General features: G+C 40.4%; 1 protein-coding gene across 2 annotated transcripts in view; it reads left to right on the top strand.

Annotated features, from left to right (window-relative positions):
• The window catches only part of Nell2 (neural EGFL like 2), a 315,528-nt gene that overhangs the window by 142,178 nt on the left and 149,927 nt on the right, over window positions 1–23,423 (top strand). For both annotated transcript variants that reach the window (XM_057791706.1, XM_057791705.1), the window contains exons 11-12: window positions 13,038–13,129; window positions 16,253–16,355. In XM_057791706.1, the coding sequence (XP_057647689.1) occupies window positions 13,038–13,129; window positions 16,253–16,355 (195 nt within the window). The remainder of the gene's footprint in view (window positions 1–13,037; window positions 13,130–16,252; window positions 16,356–23,423) is intronic.

Below are 23,423 nucleotides of genomic sequence, written 5' to 3'. Positions count from 1 at the left end.
CAAACAAGTAGTGACTGCAGAGAGTGCAGATCTGAGCTGTCTTTTCAGATGACTAAAGCATTTGCGGATGTGTCTGTAGGATCTGCCTGCCCCCTACACAGATTTGTTATAAAACCTTCTTTTTTTAATTGATTTTTATTGAGCTCTATATTATTCTCTATTCCCGTCCCTCCCTCTCCCCTCCACTTCAACCCTCTCCCAAGGTCCCTATGCTCCCAATTTACTCAGAAGATCTTGTTTTTTTATACTTCCCATGTAGATTAGATCCATCTATGTCTCTCTTAGTGTACTCATTGTTGTTTAAGTTCTCTGGGATTGATTTGTGGGCTGGTTTTCTTTGCTTTATGTTTAAAAACCACTTATGAGTAAGCACATGTGATACTTGTCTTCCTGTGTCTGGGTTACCTCACTCAAAATGATGTTTTCTAGCTCCATCCATTTTCCTGCAAAATTCAAGATGTCGTTATTTTTTTCTGCTGTATAGTATTCCATTTTGTAAATGTACCATATTTTCCTTATCCATTCTTTGGTCAAGGGGCAATTAGGTTGTTTTCAGAATCTGGCTATGGCAAACAATGCTGCTATGAACATGGATGAGCACATGTCCTTGTGGCATGACTGAGCGTCCTTTGAATATATACCCAAAAGTGGTATTACTGGGTCTTGAAGAAAGTTGTTTCCTAATGTTCTGAGAAATCATCACACTGACATCCAAAGGGGTTGTACCAGCTTGCATTCCCACCAGCAATGCAGAAGTGTTCCCTTTACCCCACAACCTCTCCAGCATAAGTCGTCATCAGTGGTTTTGATCTTGGCCATTCTTAGAGATGTAAGATGGAATCTCAGAGTTGTTTTGATTTGCATTTCTCTGATGAGTCAGGATGTTGAACATTTCCTTAAGTGTCTTTCAGACATTTTAGATTCCTCTGTTGCGAGTTCTCTGTTTAGGTCTGGTTTTTTTTTTTTGTTGTTTGTTTGTTTTTTTTGTTGTTGTTGTGTAGTAATGACCAAATATGTGTGATAGTACTTAATGGGATATTTTCTCCTGTAGCCAAATCTAGTTGTATATCACTAACAAATAACTGTCATTGTCTTACCATGAAACAACTGCCAGTGTTCCTGTATCTTTGAGAAGGTGCCCCAAAGAAACACAGATTTCAAACCCTTTGTATGAAATAATGCCTCTAATAGACAATTTCGTCGATGACTTTTGACTCTTGGTGCTTTCCAAAGGAATTTTTTTTTTTTTTTTTTTTTTTTTTTTTTTTGGTTTTTTGAGACAGGGTTTCTCTCTGGTTTTGGAGCCTGTCCTGGAACTAGCTCTGTAGACCAGGCTGGTCTCGAACTCACAGAGATCCGCCTGCCTCTGCCTCCCAAGTGCTGGGATTAAAGATGTGCGCCACCACCGCCCAGCTCCAAAGGAATTTTAAAGAAACAACAAGAGCCACATCTCCCCGGATTCTGTTTTACAGGTTATCTCTTGGTTCCTCTAACTTTCCTTTTTGATGTCACTGTTTTTCTTTTAATTATGACTTCTTTATTTTTATTTTATATTTTTGCATTTGTTTTTATTTTGTATAATTACATCATTGTCTCCTTTCCTTTCTTCCATCCAACCCATCCAACATACTCCTCCCTGCTCTTCTTCCAACCAACCCATCCAACATACTCCTCCCTGCTCTTCTTCCAACCAACCCATCCAACATACTCCTCCCTGCTCTTCTTCCAACCAACTCATCCAACATACTCTTCCCTGCTCTTCTTCCAACCAACTCATCCAACATACTCCTCCCTGCTCTTCTTCCAACCAACCCATCCAACATACTCCTCCCTGCTTTTCTTTAATTCACGGCCTATACTTTCATTAATTCTTGCTACACAAATGAATGCATATTACATATACATATTTTTAAATATAACCTGCTCAGTTTATATAATGATACTCATGTGTGTTCCCAGGGCTGACAATTAGGTATTAGAGAAATAATCGGTATGCTATTTCTCCCACTCTCCACATTCCTTTGTTGCCTACTTTGTCTGTGTAGGTTAAGGCCTTGAGAGCTTTCCCTCATGCACTATGCCATGTCTCTTGTTGTTCTTGCTCAGCTCATGTTTAGGTAGTCACAGTCATACTGCTAGGACTTTATCAGTGTGGCTTCTGGTACTAGTAGGAGACACAATATCACAGCCAACACTCTGATCCTCTGCCCCTTACCATCTTTCTTCTCCTTCTGCAATATCCTCTGGGTCTTAGGTGTAGGAGTGCTTTGTGGATGGCTCCACAGCTCTGCATTTTGATTGGTTGGGTTTTCTTTAATGGTCTCTGCCTGTTGTAAGAAGAAGCTTCCTAGACAAAATGTGAAGACTACTCTAATCTGTGGCTATAAGATCCAATAAGGACAAATGTTTAGACTATACCAGAGATTATCTATGCTGGCCTAGTGGTGGTGGAAGGTTCTCCTCTAAATCCATGACCTCATGAGCCCTTGGTACCAGGCATGGCTTCTCTCTTGTGGAATAAGTCTTGTGTCCAATTATAGAGCGACAGGCTAACTTTTAATTGGACTGGATCACACCAAAGGTGTTGTGAAATTGAAATAAATACATATAGCTTTAATTCACTGATTGAAAAGAGAAACTAAATATGTAGTCAGTGAACAGACTTTAGAAGTGAAATATGGCTTACCCTTTTGATTATATATTCTAAAATATTTCAGTTGTTTTTTAATTTTTTATATGCCAGATTGTAGAAGTTAATTTGAAATTCATTGGAGGAAATTATAGTTCACAGCTCTGCTTTAAAGACCAGTAAATCAGGATTTTATTGTGCAATTTAGAATTTTCACAGTTTTACTGGCTTCTTTCACTTATCTGTTTCTCAATCTGTGATTATAAATCATTTTCCACTTTTTAACAACTGACAACTGTCAGTTTTGCATCAGTTTTGTCTCCAGTCTCTCTTGTTGCTATTTGCATTGTGATAATAGGTGGGAGGAAAAGTAATTAGTGTGAATGTGTTTTGTGGATTTTTTCATAATTATGGTGTTAGTAACTGTAGTGTGTGATGTTTATCATAGCTTTGGTCAAATGTGTATGCCTATTGTTACATCATCCTAGTAAACTTCTCTAAGGTGTTGTGAATGTTGCTAGTTAATCCTGAACAGGCTGTGCTTGTGAAATGCTTGGTGACATAATCACATAATTCAGGATTCTCATGGTAATTTTCTGTATTACACAAACAGCAGTGTCCGTCAATGAAAACATGCCGTTGACATAGCCATAGTGCTGTGGCCTCTTCTGACTTCAGAAAGGGGTAATTGCTTCATGTGCAGAGTGAAATGCCTGAATGAATAAACATATCTCTTCTTCGATTATTCATATATTAAAGTATGTGAAGTTTCACTTCTTATAATAAGCTATACGAAATACAATGGCTCAACATGGATTCTTGAAAATATGTCCCAATTGCTATATTGTGTTTTCAGCAGGTGGATGATTTGAAGCATAAGCATCTAGAGTTGAGTCACAAGGAACTTAATGTTGTATATGCACATAGGCACGCTGACAGATATACGCTGAAATTACGAAAGAAGGGAAGCCTTTGTGATCATAGATGCATGTATGCAATTTAATTAAAACAGAGTTCACCGTCACAAAGTCAAAGTTCCTTGCTGTTTTGTTGGAGAAGTGAAGATGCGTACTGGTAGTCCACTGGTCAATGGTAGATGCTCTTCGATTCTGGAAATCTGGAGCTGGTCTTACATTTCAGTGTCCACTGGAATTAGCTCCATCTCTGAGACTTTGAGACTTCCATATGCAGGACTTGATTAAAAACAGGATGTAGAACTAATCCATTTTTCTTGCTCTGTTAGATATTTGATCTTCCAAGGTCTCAGTTTCCACATATTACCCTCTGGCTATTTGACAAGGTTCTCCCTTATTTTGGGTCTACATTTTAAAAAGCAAAAGACAGTGTTCTTTCTTCAAAACTTGTCAAGCATTTCCTCTCTCCTGGTCTTCCTTAAGCCTTTTCTTGTAAAACCTCTTAAAGGTCAACAGTGAGCAACCTTCTTGAGCTCCTCACCTCCAGTTCCATCATCTCTCCTACTCTGAATTCTGAGAATCTGCTTTCTGTGGTTGACATAGTCCTGGTCTGCTTTGCAGCTAGCTCTGTATGGGTATTTACAATGTGAGACCTTGGCAAAAGAAAATAGAAGGCCAGAGAGAAGGAACTGGCCACGTTTCCTTACTGCCTCTTCCTCTACAGTGACTGATCCTAGACCACGATCAGCTCCTAGGCAGCCTTTCAGCATAACTCAGATCCACTCCAGTGAAACCTTCTCCTCCTATTGATTAGACACAGTCTGAAGATGACCTGCGGTGGTCAAGAAGCTGGGTCCTTGACCAGACTTTCAGTAATTTCTTCTTCAGCCTCTTTTTATTTGTCACTCTTTCCAAACTGATTATCCTGTCCCGTTGGTTTAGTAGTTATTAATTCTTCAATTAGATAGTACCAGCTCTACTTGTACTAAAATGAGTTATGTGTGAGTCTGTATATCTATTAAATGGTGATGGCAGGAATCATGAGTCCTGCTACCTACAGAGCACCAGACATTATCATCAGAGACTGTGCTTTAATTTCCCAGTTTCCCAGACCTGAATAATCACACAAAACTATATGAATTATGACACGGTTTGGCCAATGACTCAGGCATATTTCTAGCTAGTTCTTCTATCTTAAATCAGTCCATTTCTATTAATCTGTGTATTGCCACAAGGTTGTGGCTTACCGGTAAGGCTCCAGCATCTTTTCCTTCAGCAACTACATGGTGTATTTCTGACTCCACCTTTTTTCCTCCTCTCTCTGCTTAGATTTTCCACCTTGTTATATTCTGCCCTGCCATAGGCCAAAGCAGCTTCTTTATTAACCAATGATAATAAAATATGTTAACAGCATACAGAGGGACATTCAATATCATCTCCCCTTTTCTGTCTAAATACAAAGGAAAGTTTTCACTTTAACATAGTAAAATTACACATAATAAAACAGTTATCAAGCAAGAATTACACTTACAATCTTTAGTCTGTTTGTATTTGGAAAGTTTCATATCTAATTTATCTTTTATCATAACTAAGGAAAACTGTAACTATAGCTATCTGTCTTCACTTCCATCAAGGACCCAAGCAGGATATAATCTTACCTAAGTAAGCAGGAAGCACATTATAAGCAACTTCCAAAACTCTAGAATTGACAGAGACATCTCAGTGCCTGGACAGTCACCCAAAGATCTTCTGTAACTTTGGGTCATCCATCTTCAGTCTATAGACTTATAGTATCTGGCAGACTTTTCCATGAAGCAGGAAATTTGAAAGACTATTTTTCACCTATTTGGCAGTTTGTCAGTCACTTTCTTCTGTGTCCTGAAGAATATCTAGCAGACTCTTTCATGAAGCAGGAGCCCTGAAGGACTGTCTCACCTTTTTTAGGCAAGTTCAGCACTCATTTTTCTGTGAGTCCTGGATGTTCAGTTCATACAGCATAATATCAAGCAGTCCAGGCAAGAACAATTTCTTGCACAAATGGATAGTTAGCTCTGTCAATTGAAGGCAAATTTCTTAACAAATTTCTTCAATTCCCATTAACTTCTCTGAAGCAATGGTTGCTGCCATAAGTAGACATGTCTCACTGTTGAGAAAAATCTAAATTCTCAAAGCATTTTAAATACCATATTCTGTAGGTCTTTGAAAGGTTTGAAGAATGCCTATCCATCTGAAATATACCTCCTGCATCTAGAAAACCTAACATAGCTACATGCTTGACTACTATAGATAACTATCTATTAATCTGTATTTCTTAACCATACATTACATTTTTAAATGAACAGCACAAACATAATGCCTTAAATAAGAGTATATATATATATATATATATATATATATATATATATATATATGTCTGATGGAGGAAGGTCATTGGTTAAATAACAAAGAAACTGCTTAGGCCCATTTGATAGGCCAACCCTTAGGTGGGTGGAATAAACAGAACAGAATGCTGGGAGAAAGAAGCCGAGTCAGTGAGTTGCCATGATTCTCGTATTCCAGACAAATGCAGGTTAAGATCTTTCCTGGTAAGCCAGCTCGTGGTGCTACACAAAATATTAGAAATGGGTTAGATCAATATGATGAACCTGGCACACAGGTTACACCAAGAAAGACCTAATTAACAGTGCCCCTATTCAGCAGGAAGCAGTTTGGAGAGAAAAACTGCGCCCATGTTCCCAAATATGGTTTATAAATGTTCTTTTACATTTAAAGGGGGATATGATATAGATATGAATAATTTGCATTGATATGGATTTTAAGGTCAATTTTGTTATATGTATATGCATATTTCTAATCTTAAGGTATTGTGATTGTGTAGTTCATTTAAAATGTAATGTATAATTAGGAAATATAGGTTGCTAATGGATAGTCATCAATAATAGTCAAGCTTGTAGTCATGTTAGTTAGATTTTCTGGATATATAGAGATATATTTCAGTTAGATAGGAATTCTTCATATCTTTCAAAGACTGCAGAATATGGCATTTAAATGTTTTAATAACTTAGGACTTTTCATGACAATGAGACACGTCTGCTCCTGGCAGCACCAGCTACTTCAAGAGGACGATGGGCATTAAAGAGGCTCCTTATGGAGTTTGATAGCCATTTGGGCAAGAAACTGCTCTTGACTGGACTATTGCATAAACTGGACACTGAGAACCCGCAGAAAGAGGACTGCTGAACTTGCCAAAAGGTGAGATGGTCTTTCGGGGTTCCTGACCTATAAAAGAGTCTACGAGACATTCTGCAGGACACAGCAGAAAGTAACTGAACTGCTTTGGAATTTCCTGCTTCATGGAAATGTCTGCTGGATACTATGGGCCTGAAGGCCGAAGACGGATGCCCCAACGGTACAGAGGAACTTTGGGTGACTGTCCCGGCAGCGAGATGTCTCTGTCATTTCTAGAGTTTTGGATTTCTTGTTTACTTAGGTAATACTATATCCTTCTGGAGTCTTTGATGGAGTTGAAGAATAAATAGTTATAGTTTTCCTTAGTTATGATAAAAGATAAAGTAGATGTAAATATTGTAACTGTAATTCTTACTTGATAACTGTTTTGTTATATGTAATTTTGCTATGTTAAAGTGAATGCCTTTCCTTTTTGTTTAAACAGAAAAAGGGAAGTGATGGAGGAAGGTCATTGGTTAATTAATAAAGAAACTGCTTGGCCCTCATAGGTTAGAACATAGGTGGGTAGAGTAAACAGAACAGAAAGCTGGGAGGAAGAGGAAGTGAGCTCATACACCTTAGCTCTGCTCTCTGGGGCAGACGCGATGAAGCTCTGACCCAGGATGGACGTAGGCTAGAATCTTCCCGGTAAGCGCACCTTGGGGTGCTACACAGATTATTAGAAATGGGCTAAATTAATACGTGAGAATTAGCCAAGAAGAGGCTAGATATAATGGGCCAAGCTGTGTTTAAAAGAATACAATTTGTGTGTTGTTATTCCGGGGCATAAGCTAGCCAGGCAGCTGGAAGCTGGGCTGTGGGAAGAGGCCCACTGCTCCCTTCAACATATATCTATGTATGTGTGTGTATATATATATATATATATATATATATATATATATATATACATACATATATATATATATATTATAACCAAATCTACCTCAAATTTGTATCAATAGACCAAGATCCATACCAATGCAATCTGTATATCATATCCCCCTTATTTATTTATTTAATTCTTTTAAAACTTAGCCATGACCATTATAGTTTATAACCAACCCTTTTAAAATGAAAATAAACATTTATAAACAATCATTTGGGAATTTAGGCATAGTTTCTCCAAATGGTTTCCTGCACCAGGATTTTTCTTTTACCCACCCTTGGACTTGAGGCTGAGGCTACCACGTTGTGTAGTAAGCTTTGAATCCTTTGAATTCAGGTGCTGAGCACAAATTAGAAATTCTCTTATAGAATACAGGATGTATTCCAATTCCATGTAAGTAAGTGTATGGTTGACCAGATTCTGGTATGCTGAATTTGTGGCATTTACTAAGATAAAAGCATACTTTAAATCGCACATGGAAGAAATATTTAGCAATCAGTTTGGTTTATTAAGCAAACACATATGTTATTTTAGCTCATAATGTGACACATGGTATACAGCTGACATATCAGTCGTTTCATTATAAATATTCATGACTGAGCAACTTTCAGACTGTTTCTAAGTAATATAAATTATATAATTAAGTTGTATTATCTTTTAGCTATCTCCAAAAATTTATAACCAATTCTCTAGTCGTACTTATGTTAAGTTTTTTTAATACAAGTTGAGTAAGGGGATCCACTTGACTTTTTAAAGATGTGATGGATTCCGTTATTTAAATGTGTGCCTTTAAATAAATGGCTAATTATTTTGAAAGTTAGGCTACAAACTTTGAAACTTAATATTTATATGTTAATATTAGTACAAATATTTCTTATTTCACTATTGCCAATGGCGATTGGCAAGTTATGTTTTTTTTTAATTTTTTTTTTTTTTTGATTTTTCGAGACAGGGTTTCTCCGTAGCTTTTGGTTCCTGTCCTGGAACTAGCTCTTGTAGACCAGGCTGGCCTCGAACTCACAGAGATCCGCTTGTCTCTGCCTCCCGAGTGCTGGGATTAAAGGCGTGTGCCACCACCGCCTGGCAGCAAGTTATGTTTTTAAATATGAGAGGAAATATAAATTTCAAAGAGTAAAACACTTTTTAAAAATTCCTATAGATATAACTAAAAGGATGTGCTGACATTATAAGTTCCATATGACTAAAATAAAAGGTGGGACTTATTACATATGAGGAACAAAGTTCAGGGTCTGTTCATGTCAGTCAGTCATCTTCATCAATATCCAAACCAGTTCATTTATCTTGAGGTATTGGTATGTTACTTGGAATTTATGAGTCTATGATAGGGCCTTTCAAAGAAAACAGGGCAAAACTGCACATCAAAGGTCACTTTAGGCAGTGGTTCTCAACCTATGGGTCAGGACCCTTCTGGGGGTCGCATATCAGATATTCACATTACGACTCATAACAGTAGCAAAATTACAGTTATGTAGTAGCAACAGAAACTGTGTTAAAGGTGACAGTATTAGGAAGACTAAGAACAACTGGTTTAGAGTCTAAAACCTAAAGTCAGATAATGCCCCTAGGATTAGGCTGCTGTAGTGTGACAGGAACCCAGATAAGAGTCAGCATCGGCAGTGTGGAAACGATCATATCAAAGTAAGAACAGCGTCTATTAGTTTAATTGCAAGTATTTTCAAGATTCGTAGAGAAAACTGGTTAGAGACCTATGTATCTTATTCAATTACAACCCACTTCCGTGTTTCTGAGTTATGTTTAAATGTTTTCTGTCATTGAGATGGAAGCATGGTAGGTCCATGTTAATTCATCTCAATGTCTTAAATGAGGTCTCCCAACTCATGAATATTCACGTAAAGTAGTATAAACTAAAAAGCATAAAGCTTACATGTGCATATTGTAATTAAAAGACCTTCCCAATTTGTCTTAAAATTCTACAGCATATTAAACTACACCAGGCATTTGTTGCTACCCAAGTGCCCACTTAGGGTATGAGGAGAATGTCATCCATCAGCCATTGGGTGGTTAAATAGCTGCAAGCTTTGTTGTTCCCTTTTCCCTCTTTTATTGAATGTAGACTTTACCTCATATAATAAATACATCCTGATTGCAGCTCCCCCTTCCTCTACTCCTCCCAGTTCTTCTCCACTTCCCCCCACATTCAGATTTATCCTTTTCTGTCTCTCACTGGGAAACAAACGGGCTTCTAAGGAGTAAGACAAAAATAATATAATAAGAGAACAAAACTAACACATTTGAATAGGACAAAACAAAGAAATAGAAGGGAAAGAGCCCAAGAAAAGGCACAAGAAACAGGTATATATTTAGAAACACACTCTTTCATATACTCAGGCATCCCATAAAAACACCAGACTGGAAGCTATAATGTAGTATGGGGGCCGGCTTGTTAAGGTTTTCATCCTTCCCGGGACCCCACAGCCGCAAGTCCCAAAGGAAATCACACACAGGTCCACATAGGTTATAGACTGATTGGCTCAGGCTTCATATTAGCTCTTATAACTTATATAGCCCATTATTCTAGTGTATGTTAGCCACATGGCTTAGTATTGATCCAGCCCATTTCTTGGCTTTCTGAGATTTCAGCCTCATGGCTGAGGTACCGGCTGTAACCACATTTATTGCCACAACTCTATGGCATTTTAAGGTCCCTGCCAGCAAGCAAGCTGCAGCATTCTGCTCACAGACCACACTCAAATGCTTCGTAGTCGGACTGCCTGCCTGAAAGAGTCAGAGATTGCCCTATCAGGATGGCCCAGAAAGCCAACATTTTAAAACAGCACAGCTTTTTTCTTGCTTTGGCTGAAAACTGAAAAGCATGCACTCAGCTTTTTATCGACACTATTTAAGTGTTTCTTGGCAGGACCTCTTAAAAGAGATGCAAGGTTTTGCAGCTAAAGCTGAGTCAGGAAGCCTCTCTTAGATAAGACCCAAGAAATTGCTGCTACCAAGAAAACATGCTTTGTTCTATTCTTTTCCAAGCTTTCTCAGGCTTTCTGTGGATGCAGTTATCCACGTGGGCACCATTCTCTAACATGAGGGCTGACTTGTTGGGGTTTCTGTCCTCCCACCAGGTCCCATAGCTGTTTAGCTCCAAAGAAAATCACACAGAGGTCTCCATAAGATTATAAACTGATTGGCCCATTAGCTCAGTCTTCTTATTAGCTCTTGTAACTTATATTAACCCATTATCTTCATTTATGTTAGCCACATGGCTTGGTACCTTTTTCAGCTGGGCAGATCACATCCTGCTTCTTTGGTGCTCTGGGCAGGACTGGAAGGAATGGGTTTTCTCCTTCCCAGAATTCTGTTCTCATTGCCCTGCCTCTACTTCCTGTCTGGTTGACCCACCTATACTTCTTGCCTGGCCAATCAGCACTTATTTAAAACATGATTGACAGAATACAGACAATTTTCCTACACCACTGTAATATATATACAAAGGACATGTATGGTCAAAAGAGAGGAAAATATATAAATAAAATAAAAATTAAAAATAAGATAAAAAGTCTTTTAAAACCCCTAACACTTTATGAGACAAGGAACCTCCAAAAATAGTGTTAATTAATTTCCTGTTGGTCATCTACTGCTGGGTAGGAAGTCTACTCATAAGAGTAGTTTGTTTCCTATCTATTTCCCCTTCCCATTGGGATCCATGTATGTTTCTCTGATCTCCTGAGAAAACTGGGAGCTTGGTGGTGGGGGAGAAGGAAAGGCAGAAGGCGAGGGGGAGGAGAGAAGGGGAGGGAAAAGGAGAACATGAGGGAACAGGATGCTTGATATGGGGGAAGGACAAAGAGGGAGAGTAAGGAAAGAGATATCTTCATTGTGGGAGCCATTATGAGGCTAGCAAGAAACCTGGCATCAGAGAAATTCCCAGGAATCCACAAAGATGATCCCAGCTAAGACCCTAAGCAATAGTGGAGAGGGTGCCTGAACTGACCTTCCCCTGTAATCATTTTCGTGACGATCTTAATTGTCATCATAGAGCCTTCATCCAGCAACTGATGGAAGGAGATACAGAGATCCACAACTAAGCACTGGGCTGAGCTTCTGGAGACCTGCTATAGAGAGGGAAAAACAATAATATGAACAAAGGGGTCAAAACCATGATGGGGATTCCCACAGAAACAGCTGACCTGAACTAGTGGGCGCTCACTGTTCCCAGACTGATAGCGGGGGAACCAGCATAGAACTAAACTAGGCCTTCTGAATGTGGATAACAGTTGTGTGACTGGGGCAGTTTGTGGGACCACTGCCAGTGGGACCAGGATTTATCCATAGTACTTGAACTGGCATTTTGGAGCCCATTAGTTTTGGAGGAATACCTTGCTCAACCTAGACATAGGAGGGAGGACTTTGGACCCACCTCAATGTGGAAAAAAAAAAAAGAGTAGTAGTTTGTTTCCTTAGGGAGTTCCCTTAGAAAAAAGGATATTTTCATTTGCAAATGGTTATCCACTGGAGACAGATTCCTGGTTAGGGATGGGGCATGTGTCCACTTCTCCTTTTAGCTCTAGGACCCCATCAGATGCAGACCTATGCATGCCCTGTGCATGCAGCTCAGCCTCTGTGAGGTCATAGGTGTATAGATCATGTTGATTTAGAGACCCTTGTTTCCTTGGTGTCTTCCATCCCCTCTGGTTCTTATACCCTTTCTGCCTCCTCATCTTCAGGGTTCCCTGTGCGTTGACAGGAGAGATTTGATGGAGACACTCCTTTTAGGACCGAGTGTTCTGAGTTCTCACACTCTCTGCATATCGTCTGGCTGTGGGTCTCTGTTCCCATCTGCTACGGGAGAAATTTCTCTGATGATGGCTGAGCAAGCCACTGATCTGATTCCTTGGCCATCATTTCCTTCCTTCCTTCCTTCCTTCCTTCCTTCCTTCCTTCCTTCCTTCCTTCCTTCCTTCCTTCCTCCCTCCCTCCCTCCCTCCCTCCCTCCCTCCCTCCTCTCTCTCTCTCTCTCTCTCTCTCTCCCTCCCTCCCTCCCTTATTTGTATATATTTATTGTTTGTGTACTGGGTTTCACAAAGACATTTTCATATAAATATATGTTTTAAGCATTTAAAAAAATTGGAGTCCACAGGTCCTTCCCAGAGTCTCATTCTGGTAACCAGAATCCCTCATTATCCTTTTGTGCCTCATTTCACTCTTTCCACTTAATTCTCATGCTGCTAATTAAGGTTTATATACCTTACTCTAGACTGAATACACAATTTTAGTCATTCAAATGACTTTGAATAAAAGAATAGGAGTGGGTAAAATAGTAAGAAAATGGTCTGCACATTTCTGAACCATGTTTCTTAACAAAGCTTCGGTGTGTGTCTCTTTTTTTCTAAAGCAATTTGCCAGTTCCAAGGACGGAGCTACTTTGAGGGAGAACGCAACACGGTCTACTCATCCTCTGGAATGTGTGTGCTTTATGAATGCAAGGTAAGCTGGCTCTCAGGAGCCTTCCAGAATGGTCTCGATTCCATAAACACTGGGAATGTTTCTGTGAAACTTTCCCACAACACTCCTTTCAGATCCTAAATCAAAGGGAGGGTCTGAATAGCAGTCTCAGTTCAGACAGGAAAGAATTGCCGTTATCCTTTGAAGCACATAAGCTAGTTGTTATAAAACAATTTTTGCAACAAATGAAAATGTTACTTGTCGAATCAGTTTTATGAAAAGGAAAACTTTCTACTTGTTTGCTGTTGCAAGGAAAAGGTAAGAGACAATAGATCGAGCTTGCTGTCTCTCATGATTTTGACACTGGTGAGAAATATCACTCAGCTAACTGGGAAATAAAACATAAAGTGACATAGTAAACATTAATTGTCGTGTAGAGATGGTGTTGATATTGATTTTAAGTGGCTCCCTGAAGCAAACACTGTACTGCGTATCCATCCTGTGGAAGGCAACTTGAGCTATAATAAGGTCACAGGACACCACCAGAGCTTACAATAGGAGTGTGAAGAGCCATGGGAAACAGGGTTGGTTGGCTTTCCAGGTACAAAGTCAAAGAACAGAGCACAGAAAAATGTTGAACCAGTCAAAACTGGGTTTCATTTGAACTATAGTTTCCTCATTGGATGTCCCTTGTACATGGATTTGACAATCTAGAGACCACACAAAATATTAAAATTAAAAACAAGTGATTTTTTCTGACTGTGTCAATAAATTACTAGCTATAGAATTATCAAGAGCCAAGGAAAGGGAAATCCTAAAAGTTTTTGCACAGTACGTGGTACCCTTAGAAGATCTGGTTCACGCACACCCATTTGAGACTGCCTGAGGACTAGGAAGTTAGCGAGGTTAAAAGGCAGACCTGAGACAGGAAGGATGGAGGTTGTAGGTCTTTATACTTTATAGTACACACACGAGACTTCCCTTGTTTAAAGTCTGTGTTCCTATGGTGTGGGTCGGATCCTAACGATAAGAGGATCAAGGCATATGAATGTGCCGAGGAATCAAGGGCTCCTGTCTCCATCCTGTCTCCAGGTGGGATCTCTTGCCAGAATCCTCACCCTTTGCTGCTGCCAGTGGGGTCAATCTCACTGTGGAGCCTTCAAGATCTGGGGTATGATCCAGTCAGTCCAAAGCAAGGAAAGGAGACTTAGAGAAACATGCAGTTTGACGCATATTTAGACACCTTCCAGCTGGTCTCTAAATGTGGCCTCTCACTCTGAAATATAAGCTGTACATTTAAGCCACTGAGAGCATTTGCAGTCTCTTTCTCAGTGTTTGTGAGTTTAATAACATTGATTATTGTGGGACATATTCACTAGGACAGTTGCGTAAGTAAGTAATTGATGCTAAATGTGCTGTACTGGAATTTCATTTTAAATGAGCTCAGTCAGAGGCTTGGTTGTAGGCAATACTGCAGGTGTTCAGTATACATTAGGCCAGTGATGCCTTTTGTTTCTTAAACAAAAGAAGTCGTCTCCTCTGCTCTTAACCCTGTGCTGCCAACAGGAGCAGGAGCCATAAGGACATTGTGTTGGGTTCGGTTTTCGGTATTTAGTCCGTATATCTAAAACATCATTTCAATATGAAATTTGTTATAAAATAGTTAATGTAACAAATTTTCCATTCCTTTGTTATGCTGTGAGCAGCGTCTTAAAAACTTTGTATATTACAGCGTTCAAGACCACATGTAGCTAATGACTGTGGATTGGACAGCACAACCCGATCAAATCTAAAATTTTGTGGTTCTTGACTAAATTCCTGTCATTAAGGGCTTCCATCGTCTCTTTTTCCTTTGGGCCCTTTTGCAAAAGTGTTTACAACTTTAGGTGACTGACAGAGTTTCTCAGCCCTGGTGACGCTTTCTTGTTTTATTATCAGTTTTGTGAACTTGAAGACACGTGCTGGGAGCTGCAGCTCTAAGAGGCGCATAGAACAGTGCCGTGGTTTGAATGTAAAAGAGCACCAGATGGCATGAGCACAGCAGCGAAGGGAGGCCGGTCCTTGAGAGGATCTTATGCTGCTTTCTTCGCAAGAGAGGATGATTTGCATATAGAAGTCAGGAAGAGCAATTTTTGAAATATGTATTTCCTCATGAAAGAAGTTCTCGGGAATGATATGAAAAACCCAAACTGTTGAACAGAGCTTAAGAATGGAAGCCTGCAAGCCCTGAGACTTACTTTGTTACTCTCACACTGGTAACATTCAGGGAGTTGTCAGGATCCTTAGGGATGATCAAAGAACCATTCAGAAGAAGCCAAGTGTTGGTTCTGAGGGTGGCTATTCCAGGTGTTTGAAAAGTAAATTCTGTGTTACTATCTCCTGAGAGGACTTCATTTATTTTTTCTAGAACATGATGATGAAGATGATGAGTTTACATTAGTGTTTTTTTTTTCATTTAAGAGTTCCAACTTTTTTGTGCCAGAAAAATATGCTAAACATTGGCTTACAAGACACACATCTGATCCTCATTTTCCTAGTAGTTTTGAGGAAGAACACTGGCATTCCTAACTGAAATCAGCTGAGTCAGCCAGTGTTTCCTTCCCTTACCTCCCTCCCCTGACACATACATTGGGTCTCATAGTGTAACCCTCACTGGCTTGGATCTTGCTGTGTAGACCAGGCTAATTTGAACCCCACAGAGTTCTACTCAACCCTGCTTCGAAAATGCAGACACCCAGTGAAACTCCTCCTAACAGAAATTTAAAACAATCTCATACCAAAAATCCAGCTTATTTTACTGGTTTGTCATGTGTCTGTTGAAGCCATTGTGTGCTGTTATTCTAATCCAAGCTCTGTCTTTGCTATGCTTGTCTTTGTATTTACAAATCTGGTGGAAAACTAACACACATTTCCAGAATCATCTAGGTGTTTGGGTGTTGCAGACATGGCTACAGACTGTGTTGGGTTCTGACTCTGAGGACTGCTGGCTGCTGTGTGGACTCTCCAGATGCAAATGAGTGCCATTCTGGGATGATCCCATGGTCCTGGCAGAGGTCATTAGGAAAACAAATTCACTAGTGTCTTAGAACTTTGTTGGATTCTGACCGTCACTTCCCAGTCAAGTCCTCAGGGAATCGCAGGCATCTCTTTTCTGTTGTCCTACAGGATCAGACCATGAAGCTGGTCGAGAACATCGGCTGCCCAGCTCTGGATTGTCCTGAGTCTCATCAGATCGCCCTGTCTCACAGCTGCTGCAAAGTCTGTAAAGGTACGATGTTAGTTCGTAAAGCAACATTACTCCTGTGTAAGAACGCAGATGGGAGTGGGGCAAATGGCACAAATCGGAGACAGAAAGACACGCGCCACATACTTAAACTTCCCTGTGGAAGTTAAAAAATAACTATCATCAAAGAAGTGGAGAAGAGCATAGTGGTTACCAGAGCATAGAAAGGCGTAGAGAGTAGATGATGAAGAGAGATGGCTGCCAGCCACAGAGGCGCACTTGGAAAGAAGGAGTGACTTCTAATGTGTGGCTGACAATTAATTGGGTATTTCAAAATTGCTAATGGAAAGAATTTTAAGTATTTCTAGCACAAAGAAATGGAATGTGTCTGAGGAGATAGATATGCCAATTACCCGACTCAAATCATTGCATACTGCATGCATCTATTGAAATGTCACAAGGCATCCCAAAATATGTGCAATTATTAGATGCCAATTAAAAACAAAAACATATTAAAAGATTTATGTGCAAGAACTATTGTAGGGGACTAGTATAACTGACATGCGTGAGCAAATTTAATAAATCATTTCAAAGATTAATAACATTTACCTAAATTTGCTACACAGTGGGAAGCCCTGAGCCATTTGTTGAATTATAACTGAGATTCTCACCGGCATTTTTGCCATATGTCTGTACCTGTCTCCAGGTCTGACCTCTAAACCTGAGTCCTGGTTCTGAGTCGGCTCACCGTAGCTGGAGCAAGTTACATGGCTGTGTTGAATTAGCTATCCTTCTGATGGGTTTGCCCTCCTTTCTCCTCGGTTTGTTTCTGCAACTGACCTAAATGCAGAAACTCACTGCATCAAATTACCTGCTTGCATCAGGTCTCGCCCCTCGTCATACGTTGGCTTCTAGACTACCAAGATGAGAGAATGCGTGGATGGTCATCACTTCTTTTGTGTTGTCTCTGGGATGTTAAGCCTGGTACCAATAAATACCAGGGCCCTAGAATTTTGTTTCATTGTAAGAAAACAGCAAAACTATTAACAAATGTGATGAGCTACCTCAGGAGGCAGTGAGTTCCTTTGGCTGGAGGTTCTTAAACTTGTTGGTTCAAGCATGAAAATGAAGTAATTAATTACATAGACTCTTTAAGATCCTTGTTCCTTATGGGATTATCAGTCCTGCCCCTTGTTAACCTGAGGCTATCACTGTGTGTCCACTTCCTGCAGCAGGCTGTGCACTGCAGAGAAGGTCTTTGTATTTATCGCTGCACCTAAACCCTCGCATGATGTGTGGAGTGTAGCTGATATGCTCGGTGATGTACCTAGAATGGAGTAAGCACTCCAGTTGCAATGTGAGCGTGTGTCGAGATAGCATCCTTCATGCTGATGTAAAGTGCAGCTTACAAGGAAAAAGTAAATTTGCCTTTTGGAAAACTGGCACCCTTAAAAATAGATATAAAATTATTTCCACCACTGTTTTGAGCAGACTTGTGCATTTTGTTTTAATTTTGATTCCATTTTGTTTTGTTCATACTCCTTCCCATCCGTTAAAGGGTGGGTTTTAACTTTTCAACATTTGATTTATTGTGTATGTGTGCATATGTACACCTGTGTAGACCTGTGAATACACAAGGCACAGCGCAGAAGTGAGTGGAGGTCAGAGGACACTTCTAGGAATCGGTGTTTTCCTCCCACCATATCTGTTTCAGGGCTTGAATTCATGTCTACAGGCTTGGCAGCAATATCCTTTATCCTCTGAAATATCTTGTCAGCTCCCAAAAAAAGACTTTAAAATAGAAATTGCATTATGGTTGAAGACCTGGTCTTCTCAGACAAAAACTATCAAGATATCTTTTAGCAATGAAAGAGCCCTCTAATAGGACCGACCTTCAAGCAGACAAACAGTGCAGACCATTGGAACTTTTATCCTCATGATCCCGACTCAGAGCCTGGGTAGAGCATATCTGAAGTTTGATAAGATTTTAGTCATTTCATTTGAAACTTCCTGGCTGCAGCTTAAGCAGAACAGTTTTGGCAGCAGAAAGTAGTATGAATTAATGCTTCTTACCCTGACTCTTACATGCGAACACAGTTGACTTGCACTCTTAACAAAATATGTTTTGGAGTGTGACTTAGGAGCTAGTGTAAGGAGGACCACATGTTATGGGGTGGTAAACCCACTCCTGTAGAGCAAACATTTCCCACTGCGCACTTCCAGATGATATTGTTGTTGGAGATTTCAATGCTTGGGTCAGACAGTCAGGCAAGCTTGCACTTCTTCAGATATTGGCTGAGGTTGCTCTGTGCTGTTAGCTGGAAGGTTGGCAGAGCTGACTCTTTCAGGGTGGCCTTGTTCTTTGTTTAGGATCTTGGTAGATGTGGCTGAGAAGCCAAGCATAATCACAGTAGCCCCTCTCCAGAACCTCGGGACATTTCCTCGTGTTGTGTCATTGAGAGTATTAGTACCACTTGTTTAATGATGGCTTGAGGGTTTTATGGACGTCCTGTATTGACATAGCGTCATTCTTCTATATTCCAGTGCTCAAAGCAGTCAAAAGTAAGCCAAGATTCAAGGGACTAGAACATAGACAAGAGGAAAATACGGAAAAACGTGACACAAGTGGCTTTAACCATCTGTCAGCTTGACACAGCTTAGAGTCAGCTAAGACAGTCTTAGTTGAAGGACTGCAGAGACTGGATTGGTCTGTGGACGTGCCTTGGGGGATTATCTTGATTTTTAGATCGTGTAGGAGGTCTTAGTTCACTGTGAGTTCCCTGGGTAGGGAGTCCTGGTGTATTGGAACCTGAGTGCATCCCTTTCTGTACTTCCTTGGCTGTGAGGGAGAGGTCCTGCTGCCCAGAATAGCAGTGGGCCTGCCTCTGAGTTCCTGCCTTCCATTCCTCTCCTGACTTTCTTCAGGGATAGACTGCGGCCTGGGGATGGAAGCCTGATTAACTCTTTCCTCCCCTGAGTTGGTTTCGGTCAGAGCATTTTTTTGTCCCAGCAGCAGAAAGCACACCGCGGTCGTGACTGTCCTCAGTCTCCCACTCGAGGGCTGCTCAGGGAGTAAGTGAACACACAGTAGCTGGTTAGAATGTGGTGGGACAGTTGTGGTGTAAGAAGTTAAGCTGAGGTGTCCTGGCGGTAAGAATCATTCTGGTCACATCCATTTCTGAACATTGAAGTTTGAAAAAGCAAGTGAAGAAACGGAGCATTAATCACAAGACATCGCTCTGTATTGAAATTGTTCACATTAAAATGTGTTTACATAGAGTGACAGAGGCGGCCATGCCTCCTCACCTCCGGTATTCTGGAATAACTGATATGAAGTGGGACCCATGACATCTCTCTTTCCAAACATTCATGGTAAATCAGGTGGCCTAGACTGTGAAGGTCTGGATTAGACTAATACTTGAACTCCAACTAAAATTCTCAAGTTGTCCCTAACTCCCCTTGTTCGCAATAAGGGCCCTACATGGCTCTTCCTGACTTTCAGTTTGTAATCCTCTTGCCTCAGCCTCCCTAGCAGCTGGGATTACAGGTATGCATCAACAAGTCCCCCTAGAGTTAGCCCTTCTTCAAACATCAAAGTCCCTTGTTGACAGGGCTTTCTGTCCCACCCAGTCCTATGGGACAGAAACTACATCCAACAGCCCCTTAAGGCTTATAGGCTTTTCTGATGTCATATATGCAGGACAAGTAAAGGAACTGTCTCAACATACTTTCACTTCGGGGGGAGGAAGTCCAGTTCACGTCAACTCTCACACGTTTGTTTTGACAGATTGGTCTGTGAGAATTGACCTCTAGTTTTCAGCAAAGCCTCCCCACCCTTCCTGGTGTTAAAGACTCAGTGTTCACATCCAAACGAACATTCAGGTCTGCAATGGTTAATTTGGTGTCTCTGAGCCCAGTAGGAGACAAAAATGTTCATCTTTCCCCTGGAGGTTTGGGCAGGGGTAAGAAACCAAATCAAACCTGCCAACTCTGTCCCCTAGGGTTTCTGTTTTGACACCCCTGGCAGCAACAGGCAGGAGAACCTGAGCAGGGAACCCCACCCTATTGTTTGGAACCTTTGAAAGAAGTGGGCGGGGCTGGAGAGATGGCTCAGAGGTTAAGAGCATTGCCTGCTCTTCCAAAGGTCCTGAGTTCAATTCCCGGCAACCACATGGTGGCTCACAACCATCTGTAATGAGATCTGGTGCCCTCTTCTGGCCTGCAGGCATACACACAGACAGAATATTGTATACATAATAAATAAATAAATAAATAAATAAATAAATAAATAAATAAGAAAAAAAAAGAAAGAAGTGGGCAACAGGCACACTCGATAGAGGAAGGACCCTAGACACATGCATTGTGTGTGGATTTATGTCGACTCTCCTTTCTGTTGTCCTCTCCTCCCTTGACATTCCCAGCCTCTGTTTACGAGACAATTACCTGCCCACACCTCTTTATTAAAAGTGGGGGAGCAACATGGAAAGAGTGTGACTTCTCTTTTCCCTTGTGCACAATTCCCACTGTCCGCAATGTTCAGTAGTGCCTTTTGTGACTTTCTGTACCTGTGTATTAGTAATAATGTTATTATAGTGATAGTCAGCTTTAGCTTCATTGCATGGCAGTGGTTTTTACACACTGACCCTGCTTGCCTCCAAAGAAGGCCATTGGCATTAGAATTCTATTTGCTTATTCTACACCTTGATCTACACTTTAGGAGACACTAGGAAAGTCTCTTAGCTTTTGGACTACATCTAACTACTTTATCATTTGCTAGTGGTCATGTGGTAGACACTGAATTCTATTGGCTTGGCCAGAAAGTAGACCCTGTGGGCCCCCAAAACATATGGTATAACAACTTCAGTGTGGTTTGACTTGTTTCAGACATAGCTAACTGGCTAGGGTACCTGTGTCTTCTCTGACTAGCATGCCTATGTTCATATTGGAATTGTGATGATACATAGGTAGAAAAAAAATGGTTTAATATCCTGATGAGATAAGTAAAAATACAAGATCTGAGCTTCAGCGACCTCCATTAGCTAGCGTTGTAGAAATTACTTTGTTGGGCCAGCGCTATGCAGTGATTGACATGGCTTTATCCTATACAGAGTAAAGTCCATTTTCCTGAAAGCACCTGGGTCAAAGGTCAGGATGAGTGATTCCTCCAGAGTATACCTAGTTCTCTCACCACCACAGTTACTGCTGCTGTCTCTCTCCTGACACATCACCAGCCTGTGAACCGTTCTGGTCACCTCCTGGGTTTGTCTTTTACTTCCCCCTCAGTTATGGACGAACACATTTTGATGTTCCATAGGTAAGTTTGTTCTTAGGAGGAATGTGCAGAGCCCTGTGTGCATTTGCAAACACAGAGATGGAGAGTTACAGAGACCTTGAGGCTAAAATGCGGTGGGAGGAAACAGAAAGGCTGGCCTGCATTAGATGTGCTCTCTTCACCAAGCTGGACCAAATGCCCGGATGAGATCTGTGACACAGATGTTAGTGTCTCTGCTGTTAGGGTCATAGTACCAGTCTATAGCTTTTGCTGCCAGCACACAGACCACAGTGTCTTTGCATAGGAGATCTTATTTGAATCTTTCCCTTTTAGAAGATGGCAATTATCCTAATTTTTACAAGTGACAAAATCTAGTGACTGAGAAAATGGGTTAAGTTTTGCAACCTGTATTTATGCAGCCTGTCAGGACAGAGATCAGATTTTGTGGAAAGCTGTGTCTGCAGATTCAAATGCCACACACACACACACACACACACACACACACACACACACACACAATGGATATGAAGCAGTGAGGACTTAGACAGGCAACATGCAGACTGAGTGTCTTCAGGTTAGAAACGACCTGCTTCAATTGACTCCAAATTCCCTACACATTAGTAGGTGACATTTTAACCCTGGGATTTTACTATATAGGTCAGCGGTTCACAACCAAAGGGTCAAGTCCCCTTTGGCAAACCTCTTTCTCTAAAAGTATTTATATTACGACTTAAAATAGCAGCAAAATTATAGTCATGGAATAGCAACAAAAATAATTTTATGGTTGGGTCCACCACAGCATAAGGAGCTGTATTAATTAAAGGGTCACAGTATTGGGGAGACTGGGAGTCACTGATATAGGCAGTCAAACACTCAGAGTAGTCATCATTTTTCTGCATTTCAATACCTATTGAATATTTTTTATATAATAGATGAAATTTGATTCACTGGAAATTTTAGTTTTCAAATCATAGGGTTAGTAAAGTACCCCAGCAAGTCATAACTAAGCCTTAACTCTTATCTGCAAAGGTAAAATAGAAGCACATTCTTTGCCTCCACTTGGAACAATCTTGAGACGACTCAGCATTTCCTGTGTGCGTGTATGGTGTTTGACACTTCAGTAACGGGTCACACCGTTACAGGGTCAGGAAGTGGACACGGAATGGATCATACAAAATGTACCTAACCTAACAGGAGGCTCACTGAGCATCCTAGATAATACAGAGGATTCTTAAAACCGGGAGAAAAGTTGATAACATGAAATGGTGATAATTTTTAAAACTGTAGGCTCAAGAAAGCAACACAATAAAAACATACCAGCAACAACTTCCACAGTCGTAGCCTCTAACGCGTATTTGAGACACCGTGGGGGAAATCGGAGATTTAGCACTATGCCAGCACTCAATAGCTTGGTCTCCTGTGCACCTCCAATACTGAGCCATTGTAATAACTCCTTTCTCTTAATTTGGGTGAAAAATTAAAGGTTTTCTTTTCTTTTCTTCTTCCTTTATTCTTTTTGGGTTTTAGAATTTAGCTTGGTGATGTGCTGAGCTGTTGGGATGGACAGTAAAGATTTTGACATGAAATTGTTTCCACCTCAGGCATTGTAAAAAGACAGTGAGATGTATTTTAAGAAATATGATCTTCATTTAGTTACTTCAAAAATAAGAATGAAAATGACCCTCAGAGAAAGGTTTACATTTTTAAATTTAAATTGCATATTTTTTTCTCTTGAGAATTTTGCTTCCAAATATTTGGTCTTAATCCTGAGCAGTTATATTGTTAAGAGAAGTTAAATTTCCAAGTAATTTAAGGGCATTATTAACTGTATTTCTTTTGTG

This window comes from Chionomys nivalis, chromosome 17 (assembly GCF_950005125.1).
Source record: "Chionomys nivalis chromosome 17, mChiNiv1.1, whole genome shotgun sequence".
Classification (NCBI taxonomy): domain Eukaryota; kingdom Metazoa; phylum Chordata; class Mammalia; order Rodentia; family Cricetidae; genus Chionomys; species Chionomys nivalis.
This window is presented reverse-complemented; position numbering and strand designations above follow the sequence as displayed.